Source organism: Chaetura pelagica, unplaced genomic scaffold (assembly GCF_000747805.2).
Source record: "Chaetura pelagica isolate M959 unplaced genomic scaffold, ChaPel_1.0 scaffold178, whole genome shotgun sequence".
Classification (NCBI taxonomy): domain Eukaryota; kingdom Metazoa; phylum Chordata; class Aves; order Apodiformes; family Apodidae; genus Chaetura; species Chaetura pelagica.
The window spans coordinates 2,035,910-2,063,726 of NW_009954505.1; the positions used below are offsets into that span (position 1 = coordinate 2,035,910).

The window sequence follows — 27,817 nt, forward strand, 5'->3', positions numbered from 1 at the left end:
GGGAGGGAAGGAGGGAGGGAGGGAAGGAGGGAGGGAGGGAGGGAGGGAAGGAAGGAAGGAAGGAAGGAAGGAAGGAAGGAAGGAAGGAAGGAAGGAAGGAAGGAAGGAAGGAAGGAAGGAAGGAAGGAAGGAAGGAAGGAAGGAAGCTTCTAGCTTTAAGTGAACATTTGTAAACAGAGATCATATGAGCATGTTCTTAAAATTCCACATATGCGTAGCTGTTCTACTGAATGGAGGTGTGCAGCCAAATTTCTTAGATAGAAATCTTAAATCACTAAATGGAAATGCATTGATCAGGGAGTGCTCTAAAGCATGTTAAAGAGATGTTTGGTTTGATTCTCTCCCTCCTCTGTTTCACACACAAAAAAGCCTTTAATTCCACATTAGTATCCTCACAAAGCTATCTCTTTATCAACTGTGTTTATGAAGCTGTCCTTCATCAGCTTTATCTTCTTTCTCCAACTCCCCAACCTGAACTCTCTGGATCCATTTCAATTAAAATAAATAAATATATTTCAGATTTTGGTTGGTTGGGGAATTCACATTTATTCTGTAGCTTTAAGCAGTGTAGACAGCTTAAAATCCCATTCATGTTAATGTCTAATACATTGTTTACCACTTTGAAAAGTTTAGGTTCACATGCACAATTTAAGCATATTAGATTGAAAAGTTCTGCTTAAAATACTGTACTATATCCTAAGTCATGGCTGCACAATGGCTAATAGGAATACTCTAGTTTTACATTTTACATTTGCTAAATCTCATCAGAGAATGAAGTATGAAGAATGAAGTAAAGAAGGTGTTCAATAACTGCCTTCTCTCCGCACTGTGTTACCAGGGCTCCCACCTCATTCAGAAGTGGGCCCACATTTTCCTTATTCTTCTTACAGCACTGATGTATTTGAAGCCCTTCTTGTTCTCTTTTACTTCCTTAGCCAGGTTTAGTTCTAAGAGGGCTTGAGCCTTCTTTGTTGCCTTCCTACATACCCTGACAAGGTTCCTGTAGTTCTCCCAAGTCTCAAGTCCTTTCCTCTACAAACTATAAATTTCCTCCTTGAGACTTTCAGCAGCTCCTTGCTTATCCATGCAGGTCTCCTTCCTCCTCTATCTGATTTTTTATTCAAGGGAATGCACCTATCTTGAGCTGGGAGGAACTGATATCTGAAAATTAACTAACTTTCTTGGGCCTCCCTACCTTCCAGAGTCTTAGCCTACAGGATTCTTGCAAGTAGATCTTTGAAGAGTACAAAATCATCCCTCTGGAAGTCCAGGGTTACAATCCTATTTATTGCCCTGCCTCTTCCTTGTAAAATACTATACTCTACCGTGTCATAATCACTGTTGCCAAAACTGTTCCCAACCTTAACGTCTCCATCCAAACCTTCTTTATTTGTTAGTACAAGGTCCAGCAGGGCACCACTCCACATTCTGTTCTATTGTATACTTCCATTACTGCCAGCCATGTGAATAATTCCATCTGATGTGGTTTCTTTTTTAATAGCACATTACTGCAGACAGCTCCTTTCTTTGCCTCAAACACGTTTTTATGCTTTTTATTACATTTATTGTTGCAGAAGGGTGTCAATTTGACAATTATGAGGAACTGAAGTTTGCTTTGTAGCTAGAAAACTGGCACAGCATGGTCAGGAACAGCGGTGAAGTTTATTCACACAAATCAACACCACCAATATGACAAAAACCTGCTATCACTCCAGGAGACCAGGTGAATACATTTAACAAGTAATTATTTCTTTTTATTCCTGTGATCCACAGCAAGAAAACTGTAGCAGACCGTTTTGGGAACTTGGGCTGCTTCTGCTGCTGGTTTGCTGGAGGTCTCTAGGCAAAGCACTTCATGGCTCCTTGCCTCTGTTCCAATCCTGTCAAGTGGTGATAATGATAACAGTCTCTGCTGTAAAAGTATTTCAGCTGTAGGGTTGTATATTATTCTGTTTGATGGCTGGTTGTTGGATGATGGGTCTTTACAATTTGGCATAAAGATGCTGATTAGTGCCAGCTGTGACAGCACTATTATGCAGGCAACTAAATTACAAACATTTATTAGAAAGAAAAATCAAATGGGTTTTGCTGGAAAACAGGATTTCATAGCTGACATATTAAACAACAGCAGCTCAAATTAAGGTTTAATTGCAATAAAAAAAATTGGCATCAATAAACACAGTAACATCAAGCTGATTTCTGTATCGTGACAGGATCTGAAATATTTAAAGAGTAGTATCTGGTACATTTTCCCATTAGTATTGAATATGGTTAAAAAGTAAAGATCATAAAATGAGATATATTTATGTAAAACTCTCTACCTGCCAGCATAAATACGTTAATTTAATATAAATAGCAAGTATGTATCAAATGAGGATTTCAGTAAAAACTAAAATGGCGTTCTGTATTTTTTTGTCATTAACCTTAGCAAACTGACTCTCTCCGAAGAAATACATATAATTAATATGCTAACTGTATCTCAAAGTTGGGAAGATAATTAGCCATTATGTAAACCTGCTGTCTTCGTTCAAACCTAACCTTTCTTCAAACAAATTGCCATAAGGAGATGGAAATTTCTGTGAAGCAACCCAGTAAGAAAATTACTGAAATAATTTGTTCTGTGTGTAGCTGAACCTTTGGATTTATAATATTCTACTAAATCTTATAATTTATACAGCAAACGGCAAAGAAGTCACAACTTCTTTCAGAACAAAAAGTCACAACTGGACACATGCTTTTTGTTTTTCTTCTCATATTGGAGGCTGATCTTACAAGCTTCTGAATACTCTGGCCCTGAGTCAACAAAGCACTTAAGCATCTGAACAGTCGTGTTGACTTCAATGGTTAAGAGTAGCTAATGGATCAGGCCAGAAACTTAGTACCCGCCACAATCAAGACACTAATGACCATAGAAACTCTAGTTAAAAGACACTCTTGAACACGTCTTTGATTGTCTTAGACTAATAGGAAAAAGGAAATACTGCAAAAGTAAGTAATTTCCTTTCTGGATCATGTGTCCTGCAGCATTATTGCTCTAAAAATAGGTAATAGAAAAGGGTAAAGAACCTGATATCACAGCACAGGGAAGAATCTGCTCAGGGTACATGAAGTGCTTGTCTCAGTATCTACAAGCTTGATTAATTGTTTCTACAGCAAAGTTATATTACGGTTTTGGGGAACTCTGTATAAATTCTGTGTTAAACATGCCACCCAGGACAAAAATTATTCAACTCATTGTATTCAATGATGCAGCTGTGCTATGGTGACTGTAAAAATAACAATGGCAAATGGTGAAATTTATGATGTGTCCAAGGTGTGTAAAAGTCAAAGGCTTCCTGAAGAAATGTTTCTGCCCTATTTTCTCCCAGTATACAACCCCTGATACACCTTTACAACTGGGATCTAATACAACACAGCACTGCTTCCAGCCCACCATTCTGGCAGAAGAAGGAGCAGTAGTGTTTGCTCTGCAGCATAACCTGCCTATACTTCCACATTAAGAAGTATTTCCAGAAGCAAATAGCTGAGATAGAATATAATGAAGTGTCTTTTGCTCTTTCAGGTTCATCTGTTTTTCAGGCCAACATTATTCTCCATTTCGACATAGAATTCTACAATATGCAAGTTTCCATAAATGCTTTATTTGCTAAAAATAAGATGCTGAAGAGGTTCTGAAAATTATGCAGGAAGTCTTAATGATGGTCAAAATCCAAGAGAATAAATGAGGCAGTGTTATTTGTTACTAGTTTTTTCAGTTTTGAGGACAAGATATTAGTAGAAAGTGCTCTGCATGCTATTTATTGCATTGCAATAAGAGCATGACTGAAGAATGGTTTGAAAAGAACTCCTTCAATGTACTGCAGAGAAGCAGAACATTACCTCAATCAGTACTTGATCAAAATACCTATTTATTTCTTCATATATTGGTTCATGAGCCATTCTATGTCTCTCTGAATCATGGCACTTCTTGCCAACATTTGAAATCTGAAGCTAATGATAGGACAAGAAACACGGATAGAACAACAAGTGTTATTTTCCTTATGGTACCAGTGGATTATCAGTCTTTGGATACATAGGTAAACATAATTTACCTGCAGCTAATGATAAAATGCTGCACTGATGAGCTAATGCTTTGAGAGTTTCTCTGCACTCCTCTTTTCCCTGTAAAAAACTATTTTGTCAATGTGTTCTGTCTCAGGCATTTTTGATACATTCTCTTAAAAAAAAATGAAATTAAAATAGCTCTGGCCCATTAGCTGCCTGTGCATTGATTCAGTGGTATAAACAAAGAAGAGAAAAAAAAAGGTTTCATTATGAAATTCATGGTATTCATAACACCTCTGAGAAAAAGAACATTTTAATAATCACCTATTCAAGCAGTATGATTAAAATAAACACCAAAACCCTCAGTTGACATTTAAACTTAATTCAATAAACACTTCCTAACAAGGCAAACTATCCTGTTTCCTGCTCTTATGTGGAATATAAGCAGTGTTGTTTAAATCACAAAGATTTTGTTTCTCACATTATGCCATTTAAAACAAAGTTTCCTTCTATAGAACACATTCTTTATAAAACACAATGATAAGCCTTTCCAAAAATTATATTAACAATTAGTGTGTCATTTAAAGACAGACCTATGCCACAGTATTTGTGTCCTTATCTAGACCTGGGAAGCCTCAAGGTTTAAAGATGTTTATATCTAGAGATATAAATTTAGGATAATCTCTAAACCAGATTACCTCTACCCTCACTCCTTTTCCCACACACAGCATCACACAAAGTGAGTTCAATGGTATCTCATTCTGGTTTTGTGTTACAAGGAAATTTGCCTCTTATAAGCTCCAAGTGTAACAATAGCTGTTTGTAGCCTGATAGAAGCTTCCTACAGTGCTCCCCATAGCCAGATTTTCAAAAGCCTCTAAGCATCCAAAAGCTGAATTTAGTGATAAAGGAAAAAAAAAAACCAACAACACCAAAAAAAACAAAACCAAAGCAAACCAAACCAAACCAAAACAAACACACGCACACACAAAAAAACCAAAAAACAACAAACACAAAAAAACCCAACAAAAACCCCACAAAAAACAAGCCACAAAACCCAAACCAAACAAACAAGTCCAAAGCTATGGTTATATATCTACTGAAAATGTCTCTAGGTACTCTATCATTCATTAACTTTAGTCTTTTGTGTAACCTTGACATTAATTTAGGTGGGGAGGCTATATTGAGGATAGATAATCTGGGAGTCTTTCCCAGTTCCAGAGTCAAGGTGGAGATTCATCTTGCCCCTAACTCCACAGTGGCAGGAGATGCACCTGATACTCCTTTCTTTCTCATACTGTATGCTAAACCTGTATGGGTGGTTTCCACGCATGTACAATGCTCTGTCCAAAACTGAACTTTCATGGTATGCATCATGGCATGTCATAGCAGGATGTTGCTTTGCTGAACTGTTATTCATAAAGTTAATGGCATTTATATGCAGTTGCTAAATCTGCAGTTTAAGACTACTGAGTCAATAAAACGAACAGAGCAAAACCAGGTTAAATATTTATAAATCATGCATGTACAGACAGGGTAGAGAACTTCACTGTTTTCTGTTTCTTCAATATAAAAAATAGTATTGAAATGAAGATAGAAGCGAAATGATTAAATGAAACCATACTAGGCTTAGAAAATCCCATGAACTAGAAATTGTTTGAAGCTAGGACAATAATTTGCAGACGTATCACTATATGCTTGCCCTATTCTTTTGCTTACTTGGATTTGCTTTTGGACATCAACAAACACAGAACACAGAAAGGGATGGACTTTTGGTCTAGCCTGCTATGGATGTTCTTGTGTTCAGTTTGTGGTCACAGGAGTAATGGCAGCTTCTGTTTAACAATTCATCAGCTGCATAAATGTGACATCTTTAAATTTAGGTTATAATTGCAGTGTCAGATACCCTTTTTTTAGTGTCTTTCCCTCCAACTCCAGCAACTCATTCAAATACTCCAGTTTCCTTCCCTGTCTGTTGTGTTTAGGCAACTGGTTTTATGGCCACCTTACAAACTAGGTCAATTAAACAATACAGATTAAAAAGAGGCATGTGAAGGAAAACTGACCCAATTTTACAAGAAGACACTCAGTAGTTTACACCACCTTCATCATGAGCATGATGACTTGATGCTGATAGTTTAACCTTCCCTGGATCGTAAGTTTTTTAATTTATCATTTTACTTCAGAACTTAGGCAGGCTAAGAGAGCACTCATGAGCAGTTACCCCACAGCTGATGACAGGTATCTTGCTAAACTGCAGTACTTCAGTATCTTTTTACTCACTGTAGGAATGGTAGGATTACTCTAGGTATGAAGAGTAAGCATATAAAAGAAAGCTTTGACTGAATGCTACCTAGTGATACAGTCTGGGGAAAAGACAGGAAGAAAGGAATGGTAAAAAGCTTGCCATTTTATCCTTCGGTTATTCAGCATCATTGGGACATATATATGTATGCAAATGCATATATATCAATTTCAGCATTTGTTGTTAAAATAATTAACTTAAAAGGTTGCAGTAATGCTCAAAAAGTAGTAAGAAATGCAGAAAACTGTGTACTGGGTAGACAGATATGATTTAAGGAACATTAAGGTGCTGGTTTTGAAAACATTTTTTCCTGAAGAATTGAAAAATCAGGTAAGAGTTTATTTATTAGTTGGCCAGTTAAATTTTTCAATGTCTTCAAGTAAGTGCTGATAAATGATTTTTGCAATGCAATATTGACTGTGTGTCTGCAGTTTGACCACAGGTACACATCCCACATAATAATGGTCTATCTTCAGACTGCACTCATGGACCAGGCAATTTGCAATTACATTTCTATTTGTTCCTTTAATGCAAGTTCGAAAGCAATCAAGCTTAAATTTGTATTCAGAATAAAAAGACTTATTTTAAATGCATATATGTCAAACTAAATAGACTTTCACAATCAGTAAATGTGTTCTGTAGTGGTTCAGGTGAAGCTGAGGGCTTGTGAACGGCACATGCTATATATATTTTAAAACAAAGCAATAAGTTGATTAACCATACAAAGAGTTAGTGCTAGTTTGATAAATATTCTGGACCAATCCAGCCCAGTACAGCCTCATTCTGCCTTCAGCAGACATCAGTGGGTGCCTGCTAAGCAAAATCTGCTGTTTGAGCTCTGAGACCACAGCGGGTAGTTCTGATTTGGCTTTTGATGTTTGAATCAGTTCCAAATACATTCCTGGGACTAATCGCTGGACAGACTTGCCCCTAAGTCTCTGATACCAAGAGCTTTAACCACCTACACAGAAAGGTACTGAGGTTTAGAAGTGAGTGAAAGGCATTCAGTAATGGTTTTCTGTTGTTCCTATGGAAACATGAAGAAATGCAGTAAATTGTGTCCTGGAAAAGACTCCCAGTATTGTCCCATTTGCAGAGGAGATTCCAATGAGATTGCCTTTATTATAAATGTGATTTTAAAACTTTCTTTTTTGTCCAACAAATCAATTGCATGCTACTTGAGAAGTGGTACACTATCTGCTCTATCAATTTGTATTATTTGTTGATGTTTTTCATTACTCCCACCAGCAGCATTTTAAGTATTGTACTGGAACTACATTAGGACTATATAAGACAAAGCTAGGAAGGAGTAGGAATCAAACAGAGAATACTTCTGACAAGATATTCTTTTAACTCTGGAATACTATCCCACAGCAGTTAAAGCTGAGAGCATTGCCTGTCTTCTGGGGCAGGATGCTGGGGAAGCCCAGAGGATACAGGCATCTGAGTCAGCTGTAGCACATATGGAAAAGCAAAATTATTCAATGCCTACTGGTGAATTTAAAAGGAGTTGGTCCAGTCAAATATTCCTGTGCTTGGGGCCAGCTTTACTAATTAAACCCCTAAATACAAAAGCACATTATGTGTACACTCACAATCAGCTTCTACTGAGCTGATGTCTGTGTATTCGCACAAAAATAAGAGGGAAATATACTGGTGTATATTTAACTATATAAAACAGGCTGACAGAGTTGTGGTTGTTCAGCCTGGAGAAGAGAAGGCTCCGGGGAGATCTTATAGTGGCCTTCCAGTACCTGAAGGAGCTACAGAAAAGATGGGGAGGGACTTTTTACAAGGGCTTGTAGTGAGAGGACAAGGGGAAATGGAATAAAACTGGAAGAGGATAGATTTAGGTTAGACATTAGGAAGAAATTATTTTCTCTGAGGGTGGTGAGGCACTGGAACAGGTTGCCCAGGGAAGCTCTGGGTGTCCCCTCCCTGGCAGTGTTCAAGGGCAGGTTGGATGGGGCTCTGAGCAAGCTGATCTAGTGGGAGGTGTCCCTGCCCATGCAGGGGGTTGGAACTAGATGATCTTTAAGGTCCCTTCCAACCCTAACCATTATATTATTTTATGATAAATATTTTACTCCTAAAATATCTTTAATTAGAAAATAGCCAGCTGCCTAAACACTGATCTTCCCAGTGCAACAGTTATTACCAAACTAAACAATTCCTCAGTGTTGAGCAACTACTGCTAAATTCCTTGCAAAAACAGCTAGAAGCTCAAAATGGCACTGAAGGGCTTGATTAACTTCAATGGTTACGTGAGAGAGGACCATAGGATAACACAGGGAAAGTTTTCAATTATTTTAAAATCAGCCATATGAAATACCTTATTACAACCAGAGTCAGCACATATAGTCACTTATTTTATCTCCCTGAACTAAGTGAAAGTTAATTTTGTTTTCCTAAGATACGGTTTTAAAAGCATTCATGGCAGCTTTCTGTTTGCTTTGCCTTGCCTTGCATTTTCTTCTTCCCTGTAATTTAATTCATTATTCTTGTTTGGTTGATTTATCAGACAATGGAGGATTCTTTGCCTCTCCCTGCTTTAAGTGTTCTTTTTTTTTTCCTGCTTTAGCATTTACCAGAAACACAAAGAAAGAAGCCTGAAGCCAAGACTTAATGCATTTTAAATATTTGTCTTTAAAGCAAAACCAAGGGGCAGATATATTGATTTTAAATATCTAGAAGTACTTTAAATGTTTAATTTAAACATGGGACATAAATGCTCATATACTTCATTCAAAGAAAAGTGAAGGAAACCAAAGTTACATTACACTGAAATAACAGGCACTAAGAAACCAGTGGCAAAGGCAGAGTAATGGGTTAGAAAATATTACTGACATGTTGCTTTGGAAAGAAATCATCACACTAAATTACATTCTAATATTTTCATGTATTTTAATTTGTGCAGCAGGTGATGAGAACTGATGCAGTAAGCTCATAAAGAATATTTTTTTTTCCTTCTGTCTATGGGAAATATCTTATTTTCCTACCCCGAAGATACACAAATCTGCGGCAACTTGAAGGCTTTTCAAGTTCAAAACCTCAGCCTTTTAGTTGCCAAACCACCAAGGAACAGAGGAATCATAACAATCTTTTTATTTTCACACTATCAGTCTTGATTACTGCACAAGGTGCTGAGGATCTTAATTATTCTAAGTAGCTAATCCTTTTAAGTAGGGGGTTCAGAGCACATCCACTCTTGGTGGTGGATGGTAGTCTGTGAATCCAGTACCAAGGAGTTAAAAGTGATTTATTTAAGTTGATTCCACTATTTGACAGAAATAGCACATAATTTCTAATTTCACATAGTTAAGATGGCAAAAAAATCTGGCCACAAGCAAGTTCTTCTTTTCATTTACAAAAGTGAGATTCATGCTGTTTAAGGAATGTACTATGTTTCTCTAATCCCAGGCCTAAATCAGAGGCAGCGAGTGAAAGACATTTTCTTTTTTCAGAAAGAAGCTATTGTGTTCATATAATTACAATATGCTTTTGTGATGACTCTGTCCAGCTAAATCATATGCATTTGCTAAGCACCTTTTACAGCTTGAAGTGTGGAGTTATTTTTGTGAGCACACATCTTGAAGTAAACTTATGATTGTCATAATACTGAAGCATTCAAATGGAAAGATTATTTCAAAAAGAGATTTATTTTAATGTAAAGTCCAGATCCTACATTCCGTTCATGCCTCGTGTTTACAGAAGCTAATGAGACTTAAGAAATTACACTTGAAGAACAGGCCTAAGCAAGTCTTCCTGGTACCAAACTGTGGCACATTATGATGCATATATATGGAAATAGGAGCTTCCATCCACTTCCTCAGACTTTACCTCAAACACTGTGTTAAATTTCTAAATACTGATAAGCAAACACTTCTTTACTGTATAGCAAAGCCAGTTCAGTAATAGTTTGCAACAGGCCCCTCTACTGCAGTTGTTGCACAGGATAGAGGTCTCTGATGAACTCTATCCAGAGGGATGATACACACCCAAGAGCTTCAGGCCTGATATCATCATTGTGGTCTTTCATTTGCTTCCTAGAGGCACATCTGGAAATGATACTTAGGAATACATCTTATTCGTTGGGATGGAAGAACTATCTTTGAATGTCAAGAAACTTTCCTAAGGTACATTTCAATAAACTGCTAGGTGGCCTCTGCAGGCAGATATTCATAAAAGATGATTTCCCTCTCATTCAGAAAATAATATCTGTTACAGGGCCTTACAGATAGGACTGAACAATTTTATTGTACTTCAGGATTCTATTTTGAGAAGATGGTTGGATCAGCAGACCTCCAGAGGTCCCTTCCACCTAATTTAAATTATTCTGTGATTTGGTTCTGTTTTGTCCCTAGAGAGAGTAAAATGGTTCAAATTCAAATTCAGAACAATTTCTCAGTTAACAAAGAGACCAACAAAAATAAAATAATAATCTAAAACAACCTTAGGAATGTGTTTGCATTTCTTAAGTGGTCTGAGACTCCAATAAATCCACAGAAGTCCTTTCTTTGTTTCTTCAATCTGTGGTGTGCTGTGATGTTACAGTGTTGAGAGGCAGTACAAAACTCTTCTACAAAGCCATCTTGGCTTTGGACAGAATAAAAAAAAACCCCAAACCTCAGATCTAAGTAGAATGGTAGGGCCACTGAATTCAGGACTCCAGCAAAAATTGCTGGGCAGTTATTACTATAGAAAATTAGTAACATTCTTACACAGTGAAAGACTACTAGGTGTAGTAGTCATTAAAGTTTCAGTCACAGCTAAAAGACACTCTATATCAACATATCACAATGGTTCAAATGTCTTCATCTTAAAAAAAATTCCAAAATCTAAATACTGTATTTTATCACCACTGGAACCATCTCTTATAAGAGTACAAAAAAAACTTGTAAATCAAACCAGGTAAAGCAAAGGCTGCTATAACCAATTGAAATTGACACAATCCTGTGATTCTTGCTGTAGTTTTTATGTCATGGGAACTCTTACCATTATCAACATACTTAATTTACATGGCTGCATTATATTTTCTTAATTTTTATTAATTTTAAAGCCACATATCCTAATTTATAACTATGGAATAACTGTGTTTTGAAAAAAAAAAAATAAATTTAAAAAAAGGTTTTTTTAAGAGCAAACTACAAAACTGTAAGAACATTAAAGCAATCAGCAAGGACTCCTGATTTCACCCACCATATAGAAGATGAAGTAGTCAATTCCCTGTCAGGAAGGATTTGAACTCTGATTGCCCATCTGCAATGAAAATAGCTTAGATACTAGGCCATAAAGTAGGCTGAGGTAAATTCTCTCTCAATACTTCCTCTTGTATTTGCTGTATTAGTATCTCCTACAACTCCCTAAACACAACTTGAGACAGTGCAGTTTATAAAGGAGAAATACGTGTAGGTACAGTTCCCAGGGCAGTTGGCTCCAGTAACTGCTGTCTTCCATAAAGACAAGACACAGGCAATATGCTTCTCCTGCTGTGTTCCTTTCACAGTAAAAAGGCTTGCTCTGCAGTAAATTGTCACTAGTAAATTTAGTCAGTACCTCATCCGTGTACTATATAACCTCCAAAGTCCTTTAAGAGCCTGAAGAAGCTGCTAGCTTCTGAGGAGCAGGTAGCTGGCTAGATTTCAGTTCCACATGAAGGAATGGCTCCTGCTGAGTTACTGCATATGCTGTCACTCAGAAGACAGATATTTTCTTTTTAAAAAAGGAAATTAAAAAGTAAGTGTGACAAACTGCCATGTTCTACCTCTCTTCACACACTTTTGCTATCACTGATCATTATGGGAGAAAAATGAAGGCAGCTGTCACTGCATGGCTGGGGCATATACCTGAACACCCCAGTGCATGTGACAGAGCTTGCCCCCAACACACTCAAGTGGAGTAAGCAGTACAGTCAGCAATGCAGGGATTCAACTGGTCCATCCCTGGCACAAGGTGTCAGTATGCAAATCCATGTCATTTCTAACAGATCTGTGCCATGCCCATCTTTGAAGGGCTCTAGTTGTGGAGACTGCACGACTTACAAACACTGTTTCTAAGCTATAAAACAGAGGGTAGTGATCAATGGTGCAGAGTCCAGCTGGAGACCTATAACTAGTGGAGTCCCCCAAGGATCAGTGCTGGGTCCAGTCCTGTTCAACATCTTCATCAATGACCTGGATGAGTGAACAGAATGTATCCTTAGTAAGTTTGCTGACCATAGCAAACTGGGAGGATTGGCTGATTCACTGGAAGGCTGTGTGGCCATTCAGCAAGATTTGGACAGACTGGATAGGAACCTAATGAGGTTCAACAAAACTAAGTGTAGAGTCCTGCACCCAGGGAGAAAAAACACCATGCACCAATACACATTAGGAGCTGACCTGCTAGAAAGCAACTCCATGGAGAAGGACCTTGGAGTCCTGGTGGACAGCAAGTTATCCATGGGACAGTCATGTGCCCATGTGGCCAAGAAGGCCAATTGTATCCTGGGATGCATTAAGAAGAGTGTGGTCAGCAGGTCAAGGGAGGTTCTCCTCCCCCTCTACTCTGCCCCAGTGAGACCACACCTGGAGTATTGTGTCCAGTTCTGGGCTCCCCTGTTCAATGGGGACAGAGAGAGTCCAATGGAGAACTATGGACTGGAACAGCTGACTTAAGAGGAAAGGCTGAGAGACCTAGGGCTGTTTGGCCTGGAGAAGAGAAGACTGAGAGGGGATCTTATTAACGTATATAAATATCTGAAGGGTGGGTGTCAGGAACCAGGGGCTGGTCTCTTTTCAGTCATGCCCTGTGATAAGACAAGGGGCAATGAATGCAAACTAGAGCACAGGAAGTTCCACCTCAACATGAAGAAGAACTTCTTTACTGTAATGGTTACAGAGCAGAGGAACAGGCTCCCCAGAGAGGTTGTGGAGTCTCCTTCTCCAGAGACTTTCAAGACAGATGCGTTTTTGAGTGACCTGCCCTAGATTCTGTGGTGGTCATGCTCTGGCAGGGGGGTTGGACTCAGTGATCTTCAGAGGTCCCTTCCAACCCCTAACATTCTGTGATTTAATCTTAATTACCTCTTGTTTCAGCCACTATGAGAATGTTAACAACCTTATTTCTTTTTATAGGCATTTTTAACTTCCACTACAAATATTACTTCCAGGTATGTAATACAGTGTGAGATTCAGCTCTAGATTTAGATGTCAACATTTAATTAACTATAGTCTACCATCGATTTATGAGCTTGATATCCAAGTTACCATTATAATTAATGGATGCCTATTTCAATATATCTACTTTGGAACAAGATGAATATTGCTGTATTGGTCATTTTTCCTTCATGAACTGTAACAGTGAATTTGGAAAACTACTTGTAAGGTGAATTTCTCTAAAGGCACTGGCATTTTGGTCAAAGATACATAATCATTCTTCTGGAAACCAGCTGGCAGGTAAAGGGCTGCAGCTGCTTCAGTTGTTCCACTGGGCTGAATCTTGCCTGTAGAGTGTGAGTAGCCTAACCTGGCCTTACACCTGTGGGAGACATCAGTCTCCTCATCTTTGAATCCTGCATCTCGATTTTTTTCAGTTCAAAGTGCTCAGGATTGAGCATCAGCTCACAGAGGGAAGGATGTTAGACATTATCTAGTTGATCACTCTGAAGCTCAGAATATATACATCTCACCTGGGACAAACAAAAGCATGCTGTTAGGTAAACTTAGTATTCACAATTAAAAATGTCTCAACTTTTATTTAAACTTCAAATTACTTCAGCTTTCCATGAAGTTAGGCAAAAAATGAAATGTAATGGAGAAAGCTAAAAAAAAGAAAAAAAAAGAAAACTAGCATAGCTAAGCTAGGGAGAGACACTTAATGTGTATGTAGTCAGGCTGAGCCAAAGCTTGCAGGTTTTATGGAGAAATAAGCATTTGATTTTAAACTATTTCCTATAGCAGGGCTAGAAAGGTAATAATTCAAACAGGCAGGCACTTTTCAAGAAGCAAAATACCTCTCACAATCCACACCATCCAGTGTGACAGTTTCCCATGTTGTACAGCATAACTGAACAGTTCTATAGCCTGTCCTCATTCAGGGTAGTGCTGCATATACCTAAATCCCAAAGAACATAAAAATTTCTAAAATTATTTGAAAAAAATCTAGAAGTAAAGATGATTATCCTTTTTGTAGTCCTTTACTTCAAGCAAACAAATAAAAAAGAATTTTTTTTATACGTGCTAGTCCTGGAGATTGCTGCACATTAAAAATATAAAAGTGTTACAGCATTTTTAAAAACTGGCATATAAACCTATTATGGCTAAGCTGGAGTAATGTGTAATAACTTAAATGTTCCTAGAAGGCAAGAAATGGAAAGCCCTTTTTTGATTTCTGAATCTGTTTAGACACTTAAAATTTATGGCATTTTCCTTTAGACTGGAAGACTTAAACACAATTTTTTTTGGTTTTTTCTGAAAAACAGAAGGATGCATGCAGCCTAGCAGAATACCAACTTAAAGATTTTTCCAGTGGTTGTCGCCAATTATTCATCATATTCTAATTCAAGTTGACTGGTAGAGTTTAGCATAAAGCCTATTGTGGCCTCAGCATGAGCCATTAAAACACTAAATGTTGTGGTTCAAACTATGGTTTCCATATGAATTGATTTCCTGACTAATTTCTCAACTGTCAAAGTCCAACAAGTGATACTGCAGTGCCAACAGCAGAAAATTCACCTGGGAACTTTTAAGTGCTTGAAACCCTCCAACCACACTCCAGGGAGACAACATTCATAGCCACAAAAGCTCTGTTGAACTTACAGCCAAATTCTACTTCCCTATTTAAAACTTTACAGAAGCAATTTCCTCGGAACTAAAAATTGTACCAGCTCTGGGAAGATTCAGTGTCTCAACGTGACTCACACTAATTTTGGGGTATCTGATTCATGTCATTTCCCTCTGCCAGACTTTTACATATCCATAACACAGAGGAGAGGCAATGTTTCTCTCTAACAGGAATGTAAAGGGAAGTACGGTGATAGGATTTAACTTTGAATGATTATAAAAGCTTCATTTATTATATCAGTGTTCTACAACTCTGAGGCAGTTGATGAGAATTCCTCCTCAGAAAAAACAGTAAAATAAAAATTTGACAGACCTGTCTTCTTCCAGTAGACTTTGACCTGAAGTTGATTGTCCTGATAGAAAGGTGCTCCAATTTTAAGAAAACGAGTAGTTTTTCTTCTTTGAAATGTTGGGTAAAGATCTACCAGACCTTTCTGAGGCTTCCTAGCAGTTGATATCAGCTCCTCTGCAATACACAGAAGAATCAGTAATTATTTATTTAAGTATAGTCCTGTATAATGACTAGGTTAACAATGCTGAAATTCAGACGATAATACTATCTTTAATACAAATTATCTTATTTCAGTATCTTACCTAAATGAAATTAATATAAAGAGCAATTTGTCCATAATGGTTGAAAAGCATATAATTTGCTTGAAATTCCATTAAAAAATATTTGAGACAGAGAGAGGAAAAGTTAAATAACTTTTAACATGAAAATGCTCTGTAAATTTTAAAAATAATAATAAGGAGAGTGTAATTTTATCCTCCAGAACAAGAATTGTTAACACATTTGACTTTTTAAACAGGCATAGCAGTAGTTCTGTATGATAATTCATGGTCTTTATATTTGTGCAGTGTTTGAATATATACAAAACCCTAGGATGGCATTGTATGTAACCCAGAGAGTGCCACATGGGGTTAGTACATCAAAGTAAATAGTCTGTTGTATGCTACATTAGAACACTCTGGTCAGATTAAAAATCTTTCTTGCCCACTTTCCTGTTTCCAACAGTGAATTCTTAGGAAAAGAGTGTAAGACGAGGATTAATTTTGAGGCATTCCCTTGGTGTTACGTGTGAAGCTTCCAACAAGCAGTGGTAACAGGATGTCCTTCATCAAGCACTTGATTTGGCAACAGTTCAACAACATTTAGGAGGGGTGAAAGGCAGCAACACTGATTCAAACTTCATTTTCACTGCACACTTGCAAATATATCAGTTGTGATTAAGAGGACAGTATTTGCATCAGATTAACAAATCCTATATTAATTGAACAACACACCCACATGAAAAGTAGAGATTGTAACAATTAGGAAGTGGCAAATTATTAACTACATACTTGAGCGAAAGAGGGAAAGAATCAGGTTTCAGTTATTACCATAAGTAACATATAAACTTGAACATTGTGCCTTACATGTAACTTCAGCTAAAACCCACTTTTTTTTGGCCAAATTTTACTTTGTCAATCCTTCGCTTAATCTGATACAATTTTATGCTTTCTTTGCTTGTTTTAAATTAAAGTAAAACTTCCAAACTTAGGCAAATTCTTTCTCAAGATAACCATAATGCTTCTACTACCTAAAAGCAAATAAAGAAGTGATAAAATACAAATTTAAATCTATTAGGTGTACCTCAACTTAAAGTATTTTAATTTTACTAAATCTCTGCTTTGCTTTTCTTGGTCTGCTCCACTTCCAGAAAAAACAGGACACCAGTTTAGAATATTTCTATATAAAGATCAAGAGAGAGAGTCTTGCTGCACTTCCCAGAAGTGAAGAATACAAATACAGTGAGGCAATGTATTTCTGAGTGTGGAGAAATACAATGCCAGAGGGCCAGGGCCAAGGCTCACAGGGGTCTGAAGGACTAAATTACTTCAGCGGATTACGGACGACTCTCTATTCTGACAACAGGAACAGACACCTAAAAACCAGAGCTTAATTCCACAGAGAGCAGAGCAACTGACACTGGGACTTCAGCAAAATTGGCATGTTGCCTATGCAACTACTATGCAAAAGCCATGGAAGTCCCCAGATAAGGAGGGGGCATGAATGTCATGTCCTAGATAATAATTCAGGCAATATTTTTTTTCTTTTCCATATTCCTCCATCTGCTTCTGAGTATTCTCAAAGGGACCTCAAGCAGAACTGGTTCTGTACCTAACTAACTTCAGTGAGGTTCAGAAGGTGAATTTGCATCTCCTTCAGGAGTGGTTTTAATATTCATTTCTATTTAAGGTTTAATTTAACAACTTTTTTTAAATGTCCAAAAAGATCCACCTACACTTCTCAGCAGAGTGCTCTACCTACTAAAATGTGTGATATTAGTGGTTTAGTCTCAAAGAATCTTGAATCCTTTACTTCATTTCTTTAACAGAAAGGATGCTCAGATTTGACTATAAACTTATTATTCAAGTACTCTACTGTAAAGAAAAAATCCATGTTTTAGCTCTTGCAGGCACTGATTTGCAGCTAAAAAGAAAATACTGCTCATTAATTAAAAGGATGTTCATAACTTGAAAATAACAGTCAAATACATCAAGTCTATGAGAAAACAAAAATATTGCTCTTAATAGAGTATTCTTCTGGTTTAAAAAACAATATACAAATTAATGAACCTTTAGTCTAAAAAGTCATCACAATAAAGTGAAATAAAACACAAGGCACTAGAAAGTCTACACTTATTATACATTAGTAAATAGAAGACTTTCAGAGAAACTAATAAAGGACTGTTTTCTGAAGTAAAACAATCAAGGAGAGGACAGATTATCCAAGCAAAATTGTGAAAGGAATTTAAATCTAGCTGTCATGGGGAGTGGGCAGAAAATGAAACCATCAAAGTCACATGTGAAGTAGAGGATAAATTAACCATTTGTTAGAAGATTTGTAAGTAGTAAATCAGATGTTATCTGCATCTGATTCTGAAAAACATAGTGTTTTTAGAGATGGAAAATTGAAACAAAAATCTTCCTCTCCCAACACAAACCCATTGGTGATACAGACAATGAGAGGCAGACCATTAGTGAAACCACAGAGAGCTGACACATTACTACCAGTAAAAGGGTTTCTCACAGTACGTACAGAATGGTATCAAAGCCAACACATCCAATTAAGTCCAATCTCAATTAGCTTCAGTTTGGAGAGGTTTTGTTATACAGAAAGTCTTTATTTACTGTAATGTTTAAATACCATAATTATGTAACCTAATGTCAGGATTAGCAATAAAGCCTAACAAATATCAGTTGGTTAATTATCCCTGCCCCTAGAGGGGAAAACTGAAGAAGTTATTCTCACAGTAAAACGAGAGAAAGAAATTCAACAACTTGCCCAGTGTCACTTTGGCTAGGTGTGTATAATGGCACCTAAATTTTGTCTCAATTAGCAGGGCACAGCTCAGCCTCGGGTGAAATCAAGGCACCAGCCTCCTCCTGTGACTTTTTTGACAGTGAATTTACTGTAAAGTAAATTCAGTTACATGTTCTTTCTCAGAGCTGTGACATAACATAATCTGGTGAAATGCCAGTCAAGATGACTGAACTGAAAACTAAACACCTCAAAGTCTAGCACTGAGATCCAGAACTTCAAAGAAGCTTGTAATCAGAAGAGACAAGATGATCAGGGTGTGTATGTGTGTTTAAAAAAAAAAAAAAAAAAAAAAAAAAAAAAAGAGATAAAAATATGAAGAAAATGTTAGGAAATTATTCAGCAAAAACCAGAACATCCAATGATACACTTCTAGTTGAGCTCAGGGGCTTACTGTACTGGAAATGAACACCCAGTTCCCAGTATATTTTTTCTTCTATTACATCTCCTGTCTACCTATAGACAAAAAAGGAAAACTAAATGTGGTAACTCAAAGAAGCTTTTGATAACATGCATAATCCTGCAAACCAGGTCCCTTTTATAGGGGGTGACAGAAAGCACAAGTACAATCCTTGGACAGCAAGTATGGAAAGGGCAGAACTCTTATATTCACTTGGATTTAACCCAAACTTGTCTTATGTACACACTGTGTAGATTCAAGGTCATATTCTGGTATAGATTTCAAGGAAAGACTCAGTGTATTGAAGAGTTGAAAACTTGGCCCTCTGCTGTTTCTTCAGACAGATGAAAAAAGGTAGTAAAAATTAGCTTAATATGGAAAAAATAAGGATCTTTAGGTCTATTTTGTTTACTTGGTACATTAAAATAGGAAGCAACTGTAGGTATAAAGGTCTGTTAATAACTACTCTAAAATATTTTATGTATATACAAACTGAATATGCTGGCAGAAGGGTCCAGCAATAATAGCAATTCAATAGTTAGGGTGAGAGAAATTACAGTGATGTTATGAAATGATAACAAGTAAAGTTTAAACTTTGAACGTTCTTTAAAAAAAAGAATGTAAATGGATGGAAAATGAAATGCAGGACAGGATATTTAAAATTATATTCTTTAATACTGTATTATTAGAATTTTGCTGTATTGATTTATCAGAGACACATCAGCAGTTGGGGAAGGAACCTGGTATTGTATTTTAATTATACAAATAGCATTCACCTATGACTAAGAATCATGGTTTACCTTTGGATTCTGATATGATCTTCAATTACATTACTTAAGATGTGAGGCTTTAAGACCTTAACAAGAAATAACCTGATATCGAAAGATCTCAAGATTCTACTTTGAATGTAGGTCCAAAGTGTGCAACAATTTATTGAGAATTCATCGCTTGTCAGGCATAGAACTTTTTTGACTCCCTAACAGAAGAGTGGATGTTTCATATCACTTCATAGTAGATACATATTTGGGTGGCCAGGAGTCGGAATGAATCGCTGCTCAAAACAGTCAGGAATTTGAAAAGCTTTGCAAGCTAAAACTGTCTAGCTAAGACAAAGACACAGAAATAGTTTTATTCCAGCTACTGACAAATACAGTAAGTATTTATAATTGCATTGCACTTAAAAATATTAGCATTTAAATGCTTCCATTTTCATTGCATTTGTTCATTTCAGGTGAGAAGTGTCTATGTTAAAGGATTAGGGAAAAACTGTCACCAATTTTTAGGTATGAAGTTTAACATAAAAAAGGTCATTCAATTCAACTGAGACAGGATCACTATGATACAAACCAGAAAGCTTTAAGAAAATTATCTTTTTCAACTTGAAAAATCATTATATAAAACATTCACATTCCAGACAAAGAAGAGATAAAGCATTCAGATGTTTGAATACAATTACTCACTATTATTCCTGATGTCCTGAGTTGTACTAAAATGGAGAGAAACCTTAGCACTTTTGAGGCGCATCTGACCCCAACGTGTTACTGCCTGCAGTTCTACATTGTAGTTGCTGTTGGGTTGGAGGCCCTCCAGGACCACATAATTTTGGGCCTATAATAGAGGAGAATAAATATACAAAGTAGTTATAGTACTGCAGAAACACAGGCCTTTATTAAAAACAGGCCTGTTATCTTGGGCACAGTTGTCTCTTGAAACTAGAAAACTCATGTATAAATACCAACAGAGCAAAATGACCTTTCTTTAAAATATATATTTTATTGGACTCTATTTTGCCATATCATTTAAAAAATATTAGCTTTCTTGATATTTGCATCATTTTAGCAATTGCTTGGGAAATATAGGCACCTATTGCTTAGGTAAAAACTTGAGTTTCTTAACATATAACACATTTTTTCTTATGTCAAAATTATTTTAGCTAAAGAAATTTAAAATATTTTTTCCCAAAACTTTTTCTAGAGTCAGTCATTCTGAAGACAGTTAAAATAAAGCATTCAGTAAATTTGTCAATATTTTCTATTTGTTTCAACTGTTGAAAAGAAACAAAACAAAACACCAAAATTCACCAAACCCCCCCACAGATGCCTCAACCAAACATACTTTCTCATTGGTAAGAATACTTTTCTGCTATAGAATGGAAAACAGAAAGGAAAAAATACAGTTTCTATTGTCATGGAAGTTTCTCAGATGGGAAAACACCAGGCTTATCATTTTTCAGTCAATAATCCATCAATGATGGCAAATCTCATTATATTGCAAAGAAGATCCAAGGCTTCTCAGTAGTCTTACATATCTAAAATTTTAAAAGTCTATTTATGAAAATGCCTTTCCAGCTCTTATCTCAGACATAAGACATTATCCCATGTTTTCATTGGAATACTTTGTGGCTCTGAAGTTTGACAGTCGGTCCAGAGTGAAAACGATAACCACATACTGGCACACTTAACACTTCATGGACTGTCAAAAACATTTCACATCAATTACCTTTACTTGCTTTGTGCTGAGATATTTTAGATTTCAAATTTTAAATGGAAGTGTTGCTGTAATATTCAAAGGCCATTGATTAGCAACTGCCTCAGGAGTGTCCTGTGGGGGAAGTCTGAATCCCACTAGCACTGCTGTACATTTTCCTGTCATGCTACAGAAGAAAAAGTACAGCGAGTTAGGAGCAACATGAAAGATGTTCTAAGAGCCTGCCTTTTCTCTAAAATATGCCTTAGCTTTTCTGGATTTCCCTATATTCACAGTCAGAACTTGGTTCCAATTACTGCCATGTTGTCTGTTGGATCTGCTTTAACACATTCACACATAGGATGTAGCCTAGATCAAGTGCCAGCACAATATTAAGGACCCAGCTCAATTTTAAAATTCTCTGGGTTTTGTGATTTAACAAACAGTTTGTGGGGAGAAATCTCCCTGTTTCTTTAGGCTGTAACCTCTGCCATGAAGACTTCTATCCAATGGCAGCTTTCCTGACAAACACAAACTTTTCTACCTAGTGCAGCCCAATTCTACTCCTATTTTGCCAAAGTGATATTTTAAAGGTACATGAAAGAAATTTCTTTTCTATGCAGATTTACTATTAAAAAAAGAAAAAAAAGAAAAAAAAAAAAAGTAGTTAACTGAATTAGAAGAAAAGAACCAAGTTATCTCAGCCCTGAAATTACTCCATACTGTCTACATTTGTGGAGAAATTTCATGCCTGCCCAGCACAGAACTGGTGGTGGTTCTGCAGCCTCCCAGCCCCTGATCACCCAGATCCCATGAGGAGGGATGAGTCCAGTACAGTCCCATGGTGGCACTTCTGCTGTGTCCCATCTGCTGTAGATGAACCCAACCTTGACTGCCTTTATTTGTCTCATGGTCTGCTGACAGAGGGACAGACAGGGAACAATAACCCTGCAGCTGTCATTCATCACAGTGCACATGGGCAACCAGAGCCAAAACAGCGTTAACATGTGACATGCTGACACAGGACCAAGTTCTCTCACCACATTTATCAACAGCACTGAGAATTAAGCTCGTCTTTTTATCTGTATTTGATTTCTATTTCTGCTAATTACTTTAAAATAATATGCAACATGCTTAAGGATTTCATATCAGACAGTTTTCCAGTAAAGCAGTATTTGATACATCATTCAAGAAACTCGTAGGAACTTGCTGCTATGGAAATACATCAGATCTTTGGTACAGCAGCTTATTTAAAGAGTTTTGATTTTGTTTTTTCCTTGGACCTATACTGACTATTTAATGGTTATTTTATATGTCAGCTTCACAAATTTTATTTACATAGAGAAAGAACAATGTCACAGATTATATTAGGCTTTTTCACTGTATTTTTAAGAAGCACTAATAAAATAAGCCTGAATTTAAGAAGACAAAAATAATTTCATTTTCTGTTCATACTTCCTGCAAAATATTATAGTATTTATCTGCATTTTAAGGCAGACCTCTACTTCTCTCCTTGAGTTCAGAGAAAGATGAGATTGAGAGATCAAAATTTAGGATTTGTGATATTAAAAATTAAGACCATTAAGTTACTAGCTGCTGAAGTAATTGCAATTCATCACATATTTTATACTTATGTTTCATTTTGTGCCAGAAATAAACCATATTTCTGTCTCATTTATTATTTTACTTCTTACCCCATCAGTAATCTTCCTTCTCTTTTTTTTTGCTGGGATTACATATTTGCTGTATGTCCAGCTCCAGAAGACTTTGTAGTGGTGCACTGGGATATCAGGCTCTTCTGGAAGGTCCCAAGTAATCACTACATTTACAGTCCCATCATTGCTTGCACTGATATTGGCAATTCTGATATTAGATGGAGCTGGTGGTGCAGATGGATCTGGGAATTAAAACAAAAAGATTGCAGAGTAATCATCTTCAATAAGGTAAAGTTCATCTTCCTCTTACATAGTTACCAGGTGCACACAAGCTGGTTTAAACACTCTCAATACACTGAAGAAAACTCAGGCAAAAATGTGTTGGCATATGTGTGACATGGCTTCTTCTAAATTCTAGAAATTCAAGCTCTACTGAAATAAAAAATTCAGGTTGGCATCTAGTATTGTCATCCCTTGTTCTTGATAGTTCACAAATATTACGAAGCTTTATCAAAATGCACTAGACTATAATTGTTACCAGACAATTCTCAGATGATAAAATTATGTTTTCACATATTGAAGCTTTCTTCAAAATTCTAGTAGTGATATTTACCACAGTAGGACATAAATACTTCCTTTGAATAAATTTAATAAAGATATAATGGTATACGTCATAGAAGTATGCAAGTTTTTTTAGAACAACAAAATGAATTAACTGCTCATCTGATTTATATCCCTATTCTGGTTTCATTTATGGCTAATATCAACTGAAATATTATTCCTTCAGTTGTCTTTGTGCTCAACTTAGAGTCAAGGACACTTGACAGTCAGAGGTTCCAACACTGAACCTTTTTCAACATTGAATGCTGCTACATCCTCCTTGAGGACCTACTATATAGTATCTTTGTCCTGAGTAATGTGAATCAAAGGAAAATCTGCAACTGAGCTTTTGAAAGGCCAATTTACTGTTTGTTGCCTCCTATTTTTTAGTCCTGCTTTTTAACTCCTATTTTTTTAAAATGTCTGAGGTGATCAACAACAACAAAAAAGTAAAAGTAAATAGTGTGACTCAAAACAAAAATTAAAAGTGTATCAGGCAGAATAAATGAAACTCATAGTAATTAAGGCATGTGGTGAACCTGTAGCCCAGAAAAAACAACCTGATAAAAAAAATTAAAAAAATCCATATGACTTTTTAGCTAAATGAGCCAGCACTTATTTGCAAGAAATAAAACTGGAGGTGTGCAGAGGGGACACCAGGCACTCATTTACTGCATGGTTCACCTGCTTCTTTTTATAATGGTAAATGAGCTGTTAAATAAACTTTCCAGGCATACTAAATTCATCAGATAATCCCTATGACAAATGGTCTCACTGAAAAACTCCATCATTTAGTTCATGCAAACTGACACATAGAGAATTAATAAAGACAGCATTTCCTTTTTAAAGATCAGCAGATGTGAAAGAATGGCTTATTCCTGTTATTTAACGGAACTATTGATTAAATAACAACGGACGCTCCTGCTTCCTTAGACATGCATGGCCACAAAAGTTATAAAGCATACTTGAGTTTAAGAACTCTTGAAATTTAACTTTATTTTCAAAATAATAAAAAAATCCTTATTTCTTCTCAATTGTTTTTTTAAATCAGCTGGAAAGCCAGCTCCCTTTACTTTTTTCCAGCTTTGGAGAAGCTCTTACACTTATTTCCTTACCTAGGAATTAGCCAATAACACCATCTTAAAGTATACAAAGCTATTTATGTTGAAGGGGATATATTTAAGAGATTAATTTATTTAAATTGCTTGTACTGTTCCTTAACACAACTTTTAATTTACTTTTATTGTTCAGTATAATAAGCAGATAATTTTATTAAAATTAGATTTGGGTATGATAAATATAAAAAGTAATTATTCATAAATCATCAATCAAAAATTCTTTATTAAGTATTAATCTTCACTGATTTAAAATGTTACCTGTTTGTTATGTTATATGACAATGTACTATGGCAATAAAACATTTATAAACTGAAGTGCAACATGATCATATTACTGTAGGTGAATTATTCAGGTTACCTCCCAGAAGTACTATGCATCATGTATTATGCATATATAACATATGGGATAGAAATAAAGTGTTTCAGAGAATATGCCTTCACAAATGATAAGCAAAAAGAATTCTAACCATAAATCATGTTTGTCTTCATCCACATCTATAGAAGACTCTGAGAGAGACATTAAAAAAAAATCTGAAAGTTAAATGAAATAGCTCTCCTGTACAAAGTGTATTCCATGATTAAAAATACTTTGAAGTTCTATTCACCAATTTCTCCTAGGTCCACAAATGAATGACCAAATGTATGTTATTCCTTTTCATATATTCCTATAAATATGCAAAATAGTGTGTAATTTTCCAGGTATAAAGTTAGCAATGGACCAGAATGGAGCTTTTATATGTCTCAGGATCACAGAAACTTTTTTTTTTTAAGGTAACTTCAAATATTCCTGTATTTCCCAGTAATGTAAGCAACAACAGATAACAGTAAGGAAGGACTATGTGCATATTGAAACCCATAGAACATTTCTTCTGACTTCTATAGCAGCAGCATTTCACTCCATACTTCTTATAATTGTACAGTTTCTTGAAAACGTTGTAAGTTGCACTAGAAAGAGCCTAGTCTGCAGACAAAATGTTGATCCATATTTAAAAGGAGATGCAGTTGTATTTCTCCTTTCTGTGGGAAAATGTAAACAATGTAAACAATGTATTAAAAATCATTAGGTATTTATAGATTAGGAAAGAAAGATCATCTCCGTAAAAAGCATACACCTGTGGAATAATACAGAGAAACAATTTCCTGGGTGCACCTTTTCTTCAAAGTCTCTCTTTTGCAACCTCTGCAAATGTTATCCACAAAAATACCTTTGAACAGGAAGCAGAGTGGTGGTGGTAGCAGTAGAAGACAGAAAGGAAGGAGTTCTGCAGTTGACATGCAAAGGCAAGACATTTTAAAGTGTCACATTTTTAGAGTAACTTTTTTAAAACTAGTAGACTAAGCTAGTCTAAGAACGAAAAACATGAGAAAATAATAAGCTAGAAGAATGTAAGATGTCAAAGATGAACAAAACTCAATCCATCAATATTTTGCATGTAATCATCTGAAAAAAACCCAAACCTGTCTGATTGTAGAGAAAAAATGATAGAACATTTATTGGATTTGAGGTGCATTACCTGAAATATGAAGCCACTTAGCATTTTATACCTGCTGAAGATCTATTCCATATTAAGTATTCCAATACCACTATATAATTTATTCATCTATTCCTATATATTTCTGTGACTCTCATCACTTACAACTGGCAGAACTATCATTTTGCCAGACAAAACCCCAAGAATATTAATCTCCTTCATTTGACAGGATTGAGTTTCACCGGCAAAACAAAGAAGGAATAGCAGCACGGCAAGGTATTGCAATCTCTACTCTTAACAGGAAAAAACACAAACAACCCAAACCTCACCCTCAAAAAACTGAAGCAAAAAACCACCTCACCCCAAAAAATACCCCACACTTCTCCAAATCCCCCTTCTCAAAAAAACTGAACTCCCCTAAAAATAAAAAAGACACAAGACTATTAAGTATAAAAGTATGTTCTTCCACAACACATGCCTGACAGTTACCTGATAACAGATTAGCTGGATTTTTTTCTGATTTTTTTAAGCCTTCACCATTGCATTATCACATGGAAAACTCAGGCTTCTACAAGGTGCTCTGTAATGCTTATGGTTATGCAGATGTTAAAAGCAGTTCACAACTCATGCTGAAATGGTTCAAGGTCTAATAACCGGTACTGCATTATAAAGCTTATATACAAAAGGTGTTTGTTAACCTAACTATGAAGTTGAAGTGGCATTCTGCTGACCATTTATCTAATAGCTATTCTGCTATTTTTCTTCATATTATCTGTGATCCGATTGACTTGACTGTCCACATGTATAATTCAGATACATGAACATTAAATTATTGGAATGGAAACTGCTGCCAGTTTTTCAAATGTAAAGTTCTGAAATATGATATACTTCAATTTATCTGAATGTTACATCAAATTCTTTGGTTTCCAGAAAGAGTGATGCTAGTTGCTGCTTTTCCATTGCAGCTTATACTACAGCTCAAATAAAAGAAAACTCCTTATATATATACTAGAATTTGGCACAGACAGCTCAAATCTGAAAAAATTCTGCTCTCAGCAGCCTGACAAGTAAATCACTTCTCTCTCCTAGAAATTATAACTTCATTAGGTCAAGGCTGAAGCTGCTGTTCCAGCACATGGAGTAAGTACTGCATTTGTCTGGATTGTATCTGGCTTGAGTATACCCAAAGGACTTAAATTCTTGTGTCTTGATGGTTACTCAGCCATCACAAGCAAAACTCTGTCTCTAGTCCCCAAAAGGGAGGATTCCTTGCTGCAAATGAAAGAAAAAAGAAAACCCTCACATCATCACCATTTAAAAAGGCATATTTTCCCACATTCATATTTGTAAACATAGTAATAGACAATTTATATTTTGCAAAATTCTCCAATCAATAAGATCTGGAAGCACTTTGCAACCTTAACAAAACAGTATGGGCAAGGAATACACAAGAATCACATCACACACTGCTGCAATGCATCCACTTGGGCTTTAAATGTGACAACTGTAATGAAAGCAATAAATGACTTGGAATATGTTATTTGGAATAATGTCAGAGAAAGAAATAATGAC

At 36.1% G+C, this 27,817-nt stretch overlaps 1 protein-coding gene across 1 annotated transcript in view; it reads right to left on the reverse strand.

The window, feature by feature from the left end:
* The window catches only part of KAL1 (Kallmann syndrome 1 sequence), a 127,512-nt gene that overhangs the window by 10,598 nt on the left and 89,097 nt on the right, over positions 1 to 27,817 (reverse strand). The window contains exons 8-10 of the mRNA XM_010004655.1: positions 23,096 to 23,298; positions 20,396 to 20,543; positions 15,485 to 15,637 (exon numbers count right to left, since the gene is read on the reverse strand). Of these exons, the coding sequence (XP_010002957.1) occupies positions 15,485 to 15,637; positions 20,396 to 20,543; positions 23,096 to 23,298 (504 nt within the window). The remainder of the gene's footprint in view (positions 1 to 15,484; positions 15,638 to 20,395; positions 20,544 to 23,095; positions 23,299 to 27,817) is intronic.